This window comes from Miniopterus natalensis, chromosome 5, assembly GCF_054644295.1.
Source record: "Miniopterus natalensis isolate mMinNat1 chromosome 5, mMinNat1.hap1, whole genome shotgun sequence".
NCBI lineage: Eukaryota > Metazoa > Chordata > Mammalia > Chiroptera > Miniopteridae > Miniopterus > Miniopterus natalensis.
The window spans coordinates 61,892,754-61,909,019 of NC_142085.1; the positions used below are offsets into that span (position 1 = coordinate 61,892,754).

Consider the following 16,266-nt stretch of genomic DNA (forward strand, 5'->3'; position numbering starts at 1 on the left):
CTCCACCTATCTCTTGAAACATATTCTTTCTGATTTATCGGCCAGTCTCTTCTATCCTTAGTTCTCAATAGTTGAGGTTGCCTGGACTTCACCTTGAGTGAGGAAAGTTCTAGCAAGTTAGTAGGGCCTTAACTGGATCTTCTAATTGGAGGTCAAATAACATCCACAAAGGCTTCTCTGGAGGTTGAGATGAAACATCCATTGAAACACCAATAGTGCTTGATCTGTATTTTGGTTCCTATTTTTGTAGTGTGATTGGCAGGGTCTTTAAAATGCATATTTCCAGGGCACACACTCCAGAAATTCTATCAGTCTATTATAGGGCGTAGAACATGAACATTTACCAAAAACCCAGGTCATTCTAACGCAAGTGATCTTTCTACTCTTACTCAGCAAAAGTCTAACCTCTGACTTTTGCTCTATTGGTCAGGTGAGTTAGATTGTTTGTAAGAGAATTAAGTGTTGTTTCTTGACATGTAATTTAGACAATGTAATATTTGCAACTTTTAACAAATTCATTTTCTTGGTGTGCAAAGAAATTTTAAAAGAGTATATAACTAAAATATGTGTTTGTTCTACACTTAGTGTTATTAGAACTTCTGGGATTTCCTCATCAATTTAACATTTAAGAACAGATTTCTCATGTGGAGCTAATAGGTAGATGTCTAGCTGGTCCAATTTTTGAACAGATGTGTACTTAGACTACTTGCTTCCTATTTTTATTTTGACTTTCTTATTTATAATTTTTTAGGATTTCTGATAAAAATCCAGTTGGAAAATTTAATAATAACCACACAATATCTTGCAACTATATGAGGGAAATATCTCCAAAGTAAAACCAATTGGCATTACTCACACATAGTATATTCCACAATTTATTTGAAATGGCATGCAGATCCCAAAGCCTTAGAAGCTTCTTTCAGGGACAACAGATTATTTCTGTTCCAAAAAAAAGAAAAAGAAAAAGTTGTACTTATTGAAGAATTTCCTATTTCTATAGTAATAAAAATATAAAATACTAAGGAACTATATTAGGTAAAGTGATTGAAGGCATGGACTCTGTGGCCATATAGTCTGGCATCAAATCCTGCCAGGTCTGCTAGCTGAGCAACCTTGAACAACCTATACCTTATTTTCCTCAGGTCTATGGGTGGAATCACGATAATACCTCCCTCCTGGGGTTTTAAGAATGGCTGTTTATCCTTTTAGTATCTGAGTTTCCTCATCTCTAAAATAGTGATAAAATCTCTAGGAATGTTTGTTTGCTGTGAAGATTATGTGATTTATATATGCACACTGTTCAGTATGGTATGAGTTGAGACACATACGACATTTAAAAGGTGCTTGGCATATACTAAACACTCAATAAGTGTTAGTAATTACTATGCACTACTAAGAAATTGAAAATAATTTTGTTTTTATTTGTAGGTGAATAAGTATGGACAACACAGACATACGTATGTTGAACTTTAAAGGCTATAATTTTGAATTTTCTCTAGCTGATCTTGACTTTCTAGAAAATCTAGATGATTTTGAAATTAGAGATGATGATGTCTTCATAATTACATATCCAAAATCTGGTAAGTTTGAGGAGTGGGCTACCTGTAATCAGTCTTCACTCTGGTTTGGTAATACATGTGTACAAATGTACCCTTTTCCAGATATTAACAGTAGCCCAGCCTACATTTAGACCACCATTTAGAATTTTAAAAAATGTTAAATAAATCTCAAATCTTTAATACATAAGGTCATTTGAAATGCATATATTGTCATTTTTGAAGGCACATATGAGGAAACCAAATATTGAGCCAATAGCAGATACTTAGTAAATGCTGACCTGTTGGCTTGCCCTGAGAATGGAAGAAAATGTATTTAAAAACCCAGCAGGGTTTTGTTAGGAGCATCTCTCAGTCAGAACTGATTCGTAATATAATTTTCAATTACTCTTATTGCTTTTATTTCCTTATAATAATGAAATAATTTCAAACTAAAGTAAATTGCACTCAAATTTTACATCCCCCCCCAAAAGCTTATGTTTTTTATTGTGCTTTTTAGAACACAGGATGATTGGTGTTCTTGAATCAATGTTGTACGAAGTGGTTAATATTGCTCAAAGATACACTGGAGTTGAAGTGAACTTTGCAAGTGTTTTTCAGTTTGTTTCTTTGTTCATTTCTGTATATGGAAATATGAGGTTACAGACCCCACAGAAAACTAACAGATATTTGGCTTGGCTTGGAGAGGAGATTAAAGTGGGTGGGAAGAAACTTTTGCCCTGATAGTGCCACTTAGTCACCCAGCTGCTGATCTTGTGCTTATTTCTAGGTACCATTGGAGACTGGAAACATCACTTTACAGTGGATCAAAATGAAAGATTTGACAAAATATTCCAAAGGAAGATGAAAGATTTTCCTCTGAAGTTCATCTGGGATTTAAATGAGGAGTAGAATCAGCGCAAAAGAATTCTAAAAAAATCTACTAACTAGAGAGCCTATTTTAACATAGACATTAATTTGTGCTTCTTATGCAAATGTTAATTATAAAACTTTATTGATTAAAAAATGAGTATGTGCTTAGATTAGCTGCCATGAGTTTGATAAACACTTTGAAATTTCAAAAATTAAAATGATTTAGGAGATAGTTTGCATTGATAGCCTGTATTATAAACTGAATAACAGAAAGCATGTAATGTGAATTATAAATGTTCTGGGAGAGTTTGCTGTAGTGTGTAGTTTTTCTTTACAATTTAATTTAGTATCAATGAAACATTAACATGTATTTCATTATTGCAATTAAACATTAATTCTTTTATTCAAAATCAGTGTGAATACGTTGAAATAGAGAACTGATATGAAAGCACATGCATCTATTTAATAATTTACCAGATCACTAAAATTTTTTAATTTATTGATTTTGAGAGGCGGGGGAGAGGGAGAAACATCGATTTGTTGTTCCACTTACTTATGTGTTCATTGGTTGATTCTCAAATGTGCCCTGATGGGGATCCAGCCAGCAACCTGGGCGTATTGGGGTGACGTTCTAATCAACTGAGCTAACCAGCCAGAGCCAGATCACTAATATTTATATTTAAGGTCAGAGGCTCAAAATGGATTAATCATCTAATGGTTTAATCACTTAACTATTTGGATTAAAATAATTGTATTTAGAACATATCATTCACTAAACTAATTCCACATGTATTTAATAGTTAAATATTTACTATAAAATCATTTTCAACCACTAAAAGATATAAGTGAATTTGTTTATAATTCCAAAATGGAGAAAAAATTTTGAAGCATAAAAGCAGTGAAAGAAACTTTAAGGAAAAGTTTCATAAACTTACAATCATAAGCATTTTAAGAAACCACCATTTATGATAGTCAACAAATGAAAACAACCAAATGTCCATGTACAGTAAAATAAATAAGTAAATTGTGAGGAAAAAATGTGCTATCATGTAGATTAGAGTGAACATACTCACATACATTATTAGCAGTGGAATGGCACAGTGATTTTCAAATATTTACCTACCTCTAGTGTATGTTACACATGCTAAGGGGAGGGGAGCACTGCAGTAAAACACAACTTTGTTGCTTTTAGTTGCCAATAATTGTATATAACAGTGATGGGTACATATGGGAGAAAACAGAAGGTCAGTTGCAAGTGAGTTTTAAGGTGTAATTTGGTGACAGCCTTCAGATCGCTGCAGAATTTTACTGCATCTCGGCCACTTTGAATTTAGGGAAGTGTGAGGTAGTTTCTGGGTCAGGTCTAAAGAGCTCAATACGTCCCCTTAAGGGTCCCAAGAACCAACAGGCCGAATGGTCACGTGACCTCAGTGAGAGCCCGGACTCCCACAAGACAGCCAACTCACTGTTCAGACGGTATGACTTGCAGGAAAGCTGTTGTCTATAAAGTGAGCCCCCAACAGGAAAGAAATGCCTTGAAGTTGCACGGAGGCTATAAGCAAGGCGGCCTGCATGCCTAGTTCAGCTAATATTCCCCGTGATCCTGCAGAGCACGTGGCACGCTGCCCATTTGACCGAGGCAGTGCCTCCTGGATGCGCGCGGCGACCAAGCCCGCACCCCGAGGAGCAGAGCCGGGCCCCCGCTCAGCGTGGCTCCCCCTGCGGGAGGCAGGTAGCTCCGCGCGCTGCGTGCTGGGCCGGGGAGGAGGAGGGGGCAAGGGTGGCGGGTGCTCATGGAATGTTAGAGGGAAAGGAAAGCCTATGAAATTGAACGAAATCGAATAAATGCAACTATTCAACCTAAGTATCAATGGTAAAGAAGTCTGGGAGTTTACTAGAAGCGCCTAAGTAGAGCAGAAAGAACCCATGTACCATCCAGCTAAATAACCGCAACTTCTCCCCATAAAAGAGGGATTCCGAAACAAGCGAGGCATCCTCACAGAAGGAGCTAACCGGGGGGTGAGGGGCGGGTGAAGGGGAGATGCTGAGAACCCCGCGCGGGTCCGAAAGCCGTTGGGTGGGCGCGCGGCCCCGGCCCCTGCGCCCACGGCGGCTGCGGGCGAGCTGCGCACCCGTCTGCGGGTTATGGGGCCCGCTCGCACCTGCGCGGCCGCCGGGGGCCCCAGCAGCAAAGTGAAATACTCCGTGCTCCCCAGCAGTGACGGCGGACACACCGACTGTCGGAAGGAAACGGCGCCCGCCGAAGGCTGCTCCAGATCCAAAAGACGCCCGGGCGGGGACAGGTCTCACTCACTCAAGTTCAAGAAAAGCCCCACCAGGATTCCTTACAAGGCCGTCGGCTGCGCCACCCTGCAGTTTCTGCTCGGCGCCCTTCTCCTGCTCACCGGCTGCCTCCTGCTCGGGGGCTGCGTCAGCAAAGTAGGACCCGCCCGGGCCGTCGCCATTCTGATTGTCGGCGTCCTGGTGTTGCTGCCGGGCTTTTACCACCTGCTCGTGGCCTGCAGAGCCCAGCGAGGCTGCAGCGGCTACTCCTTCCAAGACCTTCCGGACTGTGGCGACTAGCCCCGCCCCCGGCGCACAGCCCCGCCCACAACCCCGCCCCCTCACAACCCCGCCCCCTCACAACCCTGCCCCTCTTCCCCCCCCCCCGCCCCGCCCCCAGCCTGGCATCCAGCGGAAGAGTCAGGCGGAGCCGAGCGGAGCTTTAAGACGTTTGGCAGAGGCTGCGGGAATCTATGCCCAGAGACTGAGGAATTCTGCAGCTTTGCAGCTACTTAGCAAAACTATGGCAGGATTTTAGAAATCGTACCCAGAATGCTAACTGAGATTGTAATTAGACAAACAGGAAGCCAGGACGTGCTCTGTTTTTATTTTCCTGGCCCTGGCTAAACCCTTTGGCAGATTTTTCCACATGAATATGAAAAATGGAAGACTAGCAATATTAATGGTATGGGAAAGTGAAAAGTTACATTGTAAAACAAAATGTTGCCTCCTCCACCGTATTTAGAGGGGAACATTTCATTTAAATAGTCCTCATTGATAATTTTATCTTGTGGCAAATGGGAAAATGCAGCATTTCTAATTTCATATTACTAAGTAGTTTAGAAAATTTTTCAGTCTCTTATCCCCCACACTTACCTCTAACTTTGTATTCTATGGGTGATCTTGATAAAATCACATATCAATTTAGGAAAAATAAAAAGAGCTCTACAGTTGTATTGTGTGATGGCTCCATGAGCTTTTTAAGTGAGAACTGGTTTTAAATCCCAGATGCAAACTTTCTAGCTGTATAAGCTTCGGCAAATTATTTTAGTACTCTCAGACCGAGTTTGAGGCCGTAATTTCTACTTTTGGGGGTTTTAATAGGGGTCAAAGTATTTTATATCAACAATGTGGCACATAGATGTTCCCTAAAGTGTTAATTTCTCACTGCGAAATAGGCTTCTGTAGAAGACTGCACTTAAAATTAACTAAAACCATAGTGAATTGCATACATTCACTGAAAGTTAACAGAGAGAATTAGACTGCTCATCTGCATGCACTGTTATAATCTCAGATCAGATCAGGAAACTGGATTGTTTTTTATTTATATGAGCCTTTTCCTGTTGAGTCCTATATAAGAATAAGGCAGATCCAGGAGGCAAAGCTTATATAATTTGGGGGAGTTTCATGAGAAAAAAAATATGAAATTAAGTGCAGGGCATAGAAAGAGGCCTGTACAAGGCTGGGGCCCTGAAGCTTAAGTCTCATCAGTTTCATGATAAATCTGGCTGTGATCGGGGTGAGGAAGGATCTAGACAAAAGGACTGAATGTGGGATATATCTACAGTTAAGGCTCTGGCTCCAGATTAAAGGTTATAATTGATAAAACAGTAGTATTTTCTAGAATAAAGGATATCATCCTATAAAAAGAAATGCTTTCTGAAGTGTTGTAGATAAGAAATATAGACAGATCTGTAAACGATAAAGAATACACATCTGGGAGAGAATATTGGCAATTTATAAAGGAGAAGAAAGATACCCTCAAGTGTGTTATCCTTAGGCTGATAAACAAAATGTACCCAAGATAAAAAAAAAAAAGAAAAAACAATTTGGTTGTCTTCCATCAGTGCTATATTATGTGCCCATACTCATAATGAATGGGGGGAAAGTGATGTGTCTAAATATTAGTTTGTGATCTATCAAATTGTAATAAATGACCAGGGATAATATGAGCTGTACCTCATCTAGGCTCTGGTACCATCATCATATCCACCCTTTTATAAGAAACCACAGGCTACATGGAAAGTCCATTGGAAAAGTAACTGGTAAAAAGTCCACCACAACATCAATACGAATAATTAGCATTAAAAGTGACTTGGGCATGTCAAAGACGTGTCTTTTGCATATATAAAACAGTAAATCTGTGCAATGTTAGTTAAGGAAGGTAAATTCAGGAATCGAAAATCCAAATAAGGTCAACAGTATAAACTTTAGTTCAGAGATGGTCCTTATCACAAAGAGAACAGTTAGACAAATAAAGGCAAAAAAGAGTGTCATAGCATCATCATACTACAGAGGATATTAAATCCAAGCATTGTTTTCATTCCAGACATGGTATACAGTGTGTATGTTAACTTTAAATTTTTAGTTAACCAGGACACATACCTATCAACTCTTATTGAATTATAAATTATATATATTTCGATTTTCCTTTGATATGAAGGTTTAGACCAACTTGCTAGAACATCCTTTTGAAACAATTAGGTTTCTAAGCAGTGCCTGACAGTTGTCGAATCACAGTTAACTGGCTCACCAGGGCACATCCCATCTACAGAGAAAAATATTTCAGACTGCTCTGATACCTTGTCGGAAAAAGCTTTTGGTGTAGGCCACAATGTCACATTTTGCTGTAAGGTCTTCTTTCAATGTTTTTAAAAGCCTGTTTCACGATGGACTCCACACCCTCCTTAGTCAGCTGCTTTTCAAGAAACTTGCTGGTTGTTAGCACAGTGATTCTGGGTTCTGACATGGCTTAAGCTCATCACAGATGAATAGTCCGCACCAGAGTAAAGGCCCGCAGTGTAGCAGACGTGTGGGTGAGGGCAGGGCGCAGGTACTGCGCACAGACCTACGAGTGTTTCCCTCCCCCTGCCCCTCCTCCCGGCCCCCCTCACTCTCCCTCTTTGCCTGGCTTTCTCTGTCACACACGCACACGCACACGCTCTCACACACTCACACACACACACGCACACACACACGCACACACACGCTCTCACACACGCTCACACACACACGCACACACACACGCTCTCACACACACGCACACACACGCTCTCACACACTCACACACACACACACACGCTCACACACACACGCACACACACGCCCTCACACACTCACACACGCACACGCTCTCACACACTCACACACGCACACACACACGCCCTCACACACTCACACACGCACACACACACGCTCTCACACACGCCCTCACACACTCACACACGCACACACACACGCCCTCACACACTCACACACACACACGCACACACACACGCTCTCACACACGCTCACACACACACACACACACGCACGCACGCACGCACGCACGCACGCGCCCTCCACGGCTCCTCCTCCTCTGGCGCCGCGGTCCCGCCCCCCTCAGGTTTCCAGCCCGCCGGCGCCCGCAGGTGGGATTGGCTGAGCTAGAAGAGGGGCAGAGGCTTCGCCAAATCTCCGAGCTAGATTTCCTTCTGTCTTGGTCTCCTCCCTGAGAATCCCGGCAACCGACGTGCGCGTCTGGTTTCTCCCGCGGGAACCCTGCCCGGGGTTGCTATGGAGACAGGACGCTGCCGCGTGCGGAGCAACCAGCCCCCAGAAGTCGCTCCGCCAACCCCGCAAAGCGGGCGTCCTGCGCCGGCCCCCGCCATCCGCACGTCGTTTCCCTGGACTCCTGCCATGGAAGGCTCGACTGCCCCGAAGCAAGAAAGAGAACACCAGCCATCGGGGGGACGAGGGGAGCCATGGGAAGAAATGATGGCAGCTTCATCCCAAGATCCTCAGCCGGGGTCATCGGAACCCCCGGCGTCGGAGCAGCGGCCGCACGCTGGACCCCAGCCCCGGAGCTGCCCACCTCGGAGCCCTCAGTGTCGAGGCAGCACGCCCGTGGGTGGCCTCCCAGAACCGGGTGCGTCATGCGCGCCTTCGCCCCCTCAGCAGCCCCCCTCCACTCCTCCTCTGGCTCTGTCGGGGCAGGACCCGGCCGCGCCAGGGCGGACAGACAAGACCACCAGTGCGACCCCTGACGCCGGGAGGCCTCCCCCCGACCGCCTGAGACAGCCGTCTGGGGGAGCAGAATCGGCTCCTCCTGAACCGGGCCGATCAAAGGGGGCCGCCTTGCAACAGTTTCAGCAAACCGACAGTCAGCAGCGGGAGCCGAAGGACGTGAGCTGTAACAACTCTCAACCGAGCGCGCGGAGAGCTGACACCCTGCAGGAGGGAGACGCGAACGCGAGCTACGACCCGGATGAGCCTGAGCCTGGGCCTGGGCCTGAGCCTGGGCCTGAGCCTGAGCCTGGGCCTGAGCCTGAGCCTGGGCCTGAAGCTGAGCCTGAGCCTGGGCCTGAGCCTGAGCCTGAGCCTGGGCCTGAGCCTGGGCCTGAAGCTGAGCCTGGGCCTGGGCCTGGGCCTGAGCCTAGGCCTGAGCCTGAGCCTGAGCCTGAGCCTGGGCCTGAGGCTGAGCCCGAGCCCGAGCCCGAGCCCGAGCCCGAGCCCGAGCCCGAGCCTGAGCCTGAGCCTGGGCCTGGGCCTGAGGCTGAGCCCGAGCCCGAGCCCGAGCCGGAGCCTGAGCCTGAGCCTGAAGTGGCCCCCAGCGTGCTTGAGATCGCCATTCGGAACGCTAAGGCTTACTTACTGAGGAGCAGCAGCGAGTCGGGCTTAAATCTGTAAGTCCTGGCTGGGGGTGGGGGGGGAGTATGACAAAGAAAAGGGGGTGTGGGTATCTCTGTGTGAGTTTCTATGGGTGAATGGAATTATATTTGAAAGTCTGTATGAGTATGAGTGAGTTAGTGGCTTAATAAGCCTTTGCCTCACAGGACTCCAAATAGGTCATTGGTGGGGCTTCTTCTAGCTTCTTTAAGCACCCTTGGCATAGAGAAGCAAGACCTAGGAATTATGGAGACTTGGGTTTGAAAGACACCGTGGAGATATAGTGAAGTCTGAGCGTCTCTTCAAGATGCTTGTGAAAAGTAAGTTTCTGCCAGGGATTAGAGGCTTACAGGTGGCTCTAATGTAAGCCTTCCAGTGCTTCCGTGGCTGATAATGTGAAGTTACTACTTAAGAACTGAATTGTCTGTCAACGTGCTCTCAGGTTAAATAGAAACTCCTCTGTCCAATAAGGAAACTTGTGTAAATTTCCTCTGTGACAGATAAGAATTGTATCTCTCCAAGTTCATCTCTAATAATTAGTTCAATGATAACTACTGCCCCAGTGAGGTAAGTCTACTTCAGGTCACTCTAATATAGTTGCTAAGTCCTACCTGAGAGCCTTTGGTTGCTGTGTCCCACATATATCATTCCTCTCAAGAAATAATTTGAAACCACTTTGTCCTCAGGCCATCCTGGAAAACCATTCCTCCCTCAGTGAGAGGGGGCCTTTCTGAGGTCGTGACTGCACTGCTTTGTGTTTGTGTACATTATATATTTCGCATTCTGTTTTTACATCGCCCAAATTAGGTTTTTGTTTTTGTTTGTTGTTATCTTAATACATGTCCTCCCTTTTGACATGGGTATGACCTGGATTTTCTCTTTTCATGTAGATACGATCATCTCTCTAATATGCTGACCAAGATCTTCGATGAGCGTCCTGAAAATGCTGTGGACATCATCGAAAACATTAGCCGAGATGTGAAGATGGTACATTTTAGTAAAAAATTGGATACACTCCACAATGAGAATGAGATGCTTTCAACATATGAAATAGCAGAGAAGCAAAAGGCTCTTTTTCTCCAGGGAAATTTGGAAGGAGCTGACCAAGAGCTGGAAGATGAAATAGTAAGTCACTACTGTAAATCTGAATAATTCAGTCTTAAGGTTTTATTTGAGGTGAGTGGGTGTTGCTTTAGATTCAAATCGACAGTCTCTTACAGCTTGCTAGGTAGTACTTTCGACCTCACTTCGCACCACTCATTTCCTTGTTTCAAGTTTATTTTTTCACATTTGTGGCTTAATATTTCACAGGCTTGGCTATGACACGTGTGTGGGGTTGAGGTGTTCATATCAGAGAAAGTGGTCTCTTCATCTTTTATATTCCCAAGTGCTTAAAAGGGAAACAGGAAGCAAGCAGTTCTCCTTACGGATAACACGTTAACCTCAGCGCTTGTCTTCCCAGGCAGAAAACCCTCTCCCAAATGTAATGGAATCAGCGTTTTATTTTGAACAAGCTGGAGTTGGTTTGGGCACAGATGAGACTTACCGCATATTTCTTGCCCTCAAGCAACTTACCGACACCCACCCCATCCAGAGGTGCCGCTTCTGGGGCAAGATCTTGGGCCTGGAAATGAATTATATTGTAGCTGAAGTGGAGTTTCGCGAGGGAGAGGAAGAGGAGGTGGAAGAGGAAGATGTGAGTGAAGAGAGGGGCGACGGGGAGAGCGAAGGTGAAGAGGGCGGCGAGGGGGAGTCGCCAAGGCCCTCTTACAAGGCCCCACAGCCCATACCAAAAGAGGAAAGCAGGACAGGTGCCAACAAATACGTCTACTTTGTTTGCAATGAACCAGGACGAGCGTGGGTGAGGTTACCATCAGTTACGCCCGCACAAATTGTTACTGCCAGAAAAATCAAGAAATTTTTCACTGGGCGATTGGATACTCCCATCATAAGCTACCCACCTTTCCCAGGAAATGAGAGTAATTACTTGCGAGCGCAAATTGCCAGAATTTCAGCAGGGACCCATGTCAGCCCTCTTGGATTCTATCAGTTCGGTGAAGAGGAAGGAGAGGAAGAGGAAGAGTCAGAAGGCGGGCGAGAGAGCTTTGAAGAAAACCCTGATTTTGAAGGCATCCAGGTGGTTGATCTAGTGGAGTCCCTGTCCAACTGGGTTCACCACGCACAACATATTCTCCCTCAGGTAGGGCTTTGCGGTTCTCAGTCTACCAGCCGATCGGCACATGTTTCCTAAATTCAGTCAACAGTGCACACGTGTATTCAGACTCTAGACAGAGAAAGAGACCATTGAAAAATCAAGCAAAAACACAGGGTACTATATAATTGCCAACTAGTATAGACCTGGGGTCTTCCAACAGAGTTCTATTTCCAAACAGAAATAAGACAATTATTTCAATGAAGTATTTGGCAAGTTACATCAGGATTTAGATTTATGTGCGTTGTGAAACTGTTTTTTATTTGTTAAATATAGACGGGTGCACTAATTCAGGGAGCTGTTCCTTTATTGTGTTTCTGTAATACATGGGGATTTTATGCCGAGAACAATAAAAGATTATAATAAAAATAAAAACAATCAAACAGTTTTAAGTAGCAGTTGTATAGCACGTATTCGGCTAGGTGCTTGTAATAGCACTTTATATGCATTACCTCACTTAATACTCATCACTGTATAAAAACTAATATTATCCTTATTTTACAGATGAGGGGATTGAGACAGTTTAGGAAATGTAAAAGGAGTACTATGGCTAACAAGCAACAGGGTCAGATGTGAGTAGACACAATGGATCCAGAGTTCATCCTTTTAATCACTCTGCTATAGTGCCTCGTCTGCAGGTAGAAAATCTTCGTTATACTTGGACCCACATATGAGATATTCTTATATATCTTTAGATAAGTTAATTAGATCAGAAATTAGAACCTCCATAGCTAATCTTATTTAATTTTTATTAATAATAGTGCCTTATCTCTTCCTTATAAATTATTGATTACAAATTAGTAAAATGCGTCATTAACTTATTTTTATTAAGGCACTGCTAATTTTAAAATATAAATGTTCTGTAACTTCAAGAAGTTGGCAAATTCTTGAAATAACTAGTACAACCTTTCGCTTAGGCAAAAACCTAGATCATAACAGTACTTGGTAAATGTATGTTGAATGAGTGAATGAATGAGTGAATGAATGATTAGATTCCCACAGAGCGGAGCAGAACCTTGTGTGGATAATTGCTTCACTCCAAATGCATACTCGGATATCCTAAGGCCCTCGCCTTGCAATATTCATGCTCAGGGTCGCTGTAATTGGTTCAACCCCATACCAAAAAGTGAAGAGGAAGAAGAAGATGAAGAAAAGGCAGAAGAAGAAAAAGAAGAAGAGCCTGACTACATAGAACAGGAAGTGGGGCCTCCTCTCTTGACACCAATCTCCGAAGATTTAGGTAATTTTACACAAATGTATATGTATACTATGCAATATTACTATATATATGTACATATATGTACATGATGTACACATATACTCTGTATATTTGATACTATATACACATATACTATGTATATAGCATATTAAATGTATAGTAGAAATAATGTCCTATATATTTTGTATGTCGTATACATGTATATACTATGCATATATACTAAATCTATATATCTAAACACACACTCACTGTAGTATATGGTGGGGTATGAAACATGTTGTTGGCCAAACCACCAACTTTCTCTGACAGAAGAAGAAGTAGCACTCAGGTAGGAAGTATAGGTTGGTTGCAGCTCTTACTGAAATGCTGAGAGTGACCTTGTGCATCATTTATGTCTTGCATTCTGCAGGCCATACACAGATGACCATAAACACAGGACATCATTATACAGTGTATAAATATCCAAATTTCATTATTCCATAGTGTTCATAAAATTCCGCCTTGGTTTTATGTTAGCTGCTGATGTTTTAACCTTTCTTTTTATGTCAAGCAGGAGTTAAGCTTTTGAATTTTTCATTGATGTACAGAGATGCAGAATACACCGCCTTGGACAACACGACTCTCTTCAAATCTCATCCCTCAATATGCTATTGCTGTCCTCAGATCCAACCTCTGGCCTGGGGCATACGCCTTTTGCAATGGCAAGTAAGTATCTGACAACTTTCAAAGTTTTTATTGTGATTATTTAAGTTCTGGAAAGTATAAAGTATCACTGGAATCTTAAGTTAATATTATTTTAACTCAATTTTAGCAAGATTTAGCCAAACATTTGTATTATACAGTAAAGCATCAAATTTAGATTAATTTAGACTTCTGCCTTTTCATCCAAATTAATTAATGAAGCTAAATATGGCTTTTCTTCTATAGTTGTTTGAATAATTGGCATTCATTTAATTGAAGTAATTCTAAGCAGTGTTTGAATTAGTTTAAATCTCCCATTATTTTTGTTGGACATCTTGATTAAAGATAATTAAAAATATGTATTATTTAGGCTATCATTGTCAAGAGAATTAGGATCTAGAGGCTACTAAATGCCCTTTTATCCCTCACTTCCTTGAGTCTTATGCTTCCATTTCTTATCTAATAACCCAGGGTCAGAAGTTCAGCTGAGCTGAAGAGAGGCTGAGCTGCTAAATGTCAGAATAGTCATTAAAGCAACAAGCCAAAAATGAAAGCAAAAGCACTGATTCCCTCTCCCGCTCCCTGTTCCATTTTTCCCCATGAAGTGGCACAATGGTGGAAGGTCAGATGGATCAGCACAGGCGTGGGGTCGTCTCACTGATAAGAGTCCCCATCATAAGGCTCTTGCAGCTTTATGGACCAGAGGGCCAGGGCAAGTGGAGGAGAGCTAGGGAAGAGTACTGGATACTGAGTGGGGAAAAGTTTCTTTAAGGTTTCCCCTTCTCTCCCCCAAGCCCCATAAGGAGGCCTTGGTAGCGACACCCAAAGACCTTCTACCGAAGGTCTCAGAAAGAGACCTAGGAGTGAAGGCACCTGAGCTAGGAATGGAAACATGTGAAGAGCATGACAGGCCAGAGACCAGAGTCCTTGACTGCAGCTCCCCTCAGAGACTGCAGCGTGCTGCCTGGGCACCAAATCTGGTGTGGACAGGGCAGTTTTCCTGTGACGTAGGCCAGGTCTTTAACCACAAGCCCACTCCTCCTGCAGCCAAGTGCTTGCTAGTTTGGAAACTTTTTAATTCTTTCTAACTCTAATGAAGGTGGTAACTTTTTTATTATTATTATTATTTTTCTTTCTGAAAGTAATTAAATGATCAAAGGCTGTGGTTTGGGTACATCTTGACAGGGTCTAACCCTGTGGTTTTCTTAACCAGCTTAAGCAGCTTGGATCATAGAAAGCCCTGTGCTAGGGGAATCATTTAGGGGTATTTCACCTCTAATGAATTTTAAATGTATTGTTTTAAAATTATGGGACTGTGATACTTTAAGTACTTTATCATTACAGGAGAGGAAGGTCAACTTTTTGTACTGAAAAATTATATAATGATCATCTACATTTTTTTTTTAAATATAGAAAGTTTGAAAATCTCTACATAGGCTGGGGTCATAAATACAGCCCAGACAGCTATACACCCCCAGCTCCACCACCAATTTGTGAAGAATACCCCAGCGGACCAGAAGTCACAGAAATGGATGACCCCAGTGTGGAAGAAGAGCAGGCTTTCAGGGCTGCTCAAGCAGCTGTCCTCCCGGCCGAGGAGAACGAGGGAACCGATGAAGACGAAGAGGAGGAAGAGGACCGTGACTGAGGAGCAAAACCGGCGGCTTGCTCCAGCGGCACGTATGCTAAAGCAAAACCGCCGCCTTCCACGCGACCAATGCCTACGTACCACTTACGTGGGCCTAACTGTATATGAGAACATCAGGCTGGGGATTTCACATTTGGAACTGTTCGTGTGTGCTTATAGGAAGATGCTCAGTGGGTTTTCCAGAGGCTGACTGACATGTTCTGCTTCACTGTTCTGATAGCTACAAGTAATGGAATATGTGTTTCTGTATTTTTTTTCCCCACGTCTAAGGTTTAACTTCTAATATGGCAAACATGAAAATATATAACCCGCCCCGCCGGGTGTGGCTCAGCGGTTGAGCATCGACCTGGGATCCAGGCGATCAGGGTTCAATTCCCGGTCAGGGCACATGCCTGGTTGTGGGCTTGATCGAGGACTCTCTCATCATTATGTTTCTGTCTCTCTCTCTCCCTCTCCTTTCCTCTCTCTGAAATCAATAAAGACATATTTAAAAAAGAAAAAGGAAATATATAGCCCACAAAAGCTTCTTGGGCAGTTCAATATTTTTTGAGTGTCAAGGGAGAGTTTCTAATTCCATTGCCCACTCAAAGACTCCGTTTTTAACCTCTTTACTTGTTACTTAACATCTTTCACCCTATAGAAACGGGCTTGCAGAGATGGCTAGCTGGGATAGCCAGGTCTCAGCCTAATCTTCTCCACCGCTGCTTCTCCACAGCTGTGTCTTCACTTACTAGAGGATTAAGCACTGCACGCGCCAGGCACCGAGGCCACTTGCTGGCGGCTCGCACGTCACCCATCTACAAACACTTGAGTATCAGACACCTAGAAGGTGCCGCTGTTTAGACGCGAGCAGTTCAGGAAGCACTTCTGAGGGGAGCTAAAGGTAAAGAGGTCCTAGGCCGCACCAACTGTATTTTGGCAAAGGACTCTGGGCTAAAAAGAGTGGGCTCCTGAGGGTGAGAGAGGAGCCTGGAGGCGTTAGTGGGGCCCAGATGGTGTGGGATGTCTGCATCTACCCATGAACAAGGAACAGGACTCAACTGGGAAGTGAGACGTCACTTTTGTAGTGAACGCTTGGCTTCAGTGTACAAAAGGACCCACAGAGGATCAAGACAGGGAGCCCGGTTGGCAGGTTATCGTGTAAACTAGGTAAGAGGCCACGAGGGCA

General features: G+C 43.6%; 1 protein-coding gene and 1 pseudogene across 2 annotated transcripts; both read left to right on the forward strand.

Moving 5' to 3' along the window:
* Positions 1 to 4,553: 4,553 nt before the first annotated feature.
* On the forward strand, positions 4,554 to 4,991 carry LOC148093116 (transmembrane protein 230 pseudogene; annotated as a pseudogene).
* Positions 4,992 to 8,316: 3,325 nt separating this feature from the next.
* RSPH4A (radial spoke head component 4A) lies at positions 8,317 to 15,653 on the forward strand. Of its 2 annotated transcripts, XM_087817166.1 has the most exons (7): positions 8,317 to 8,949; positions 9,226 to 9,355; positions 10,229 to 10,463; positions 10,801 to 11,538; positions 12,643 to 12,790; positions 13,357 to 13,474; positions 14,864 to 15,653. In XM_087817166.1, the coding sequence occupies exons 1-7, from the start codon at positions 8,370 to 8,372 to the stop codon at positions 15,096 to 15,098; spliced, it is 2,184 nt and encodes a 727-aa protein (XP_087673292.1). In that variant the 5' UTR covers positions 8,317 to 8,369; the 3' UTR covers positions 15,099 to 15,653. The 2 variants fall into 2 exon arrangements, with proteins under 2 accessions (XP_087673292.1, XP_087673293.1); XM_087817167.1 differs by lacking the exon at positions 12,643 to 12,790 and having other exon boundaries at positions 8,317 to 8,958; positions 9,268 to 9,355; positions 14,864 to 14,954.
* Positions 15,654 to 16,266: the final 613 nt, after the last annotated feature.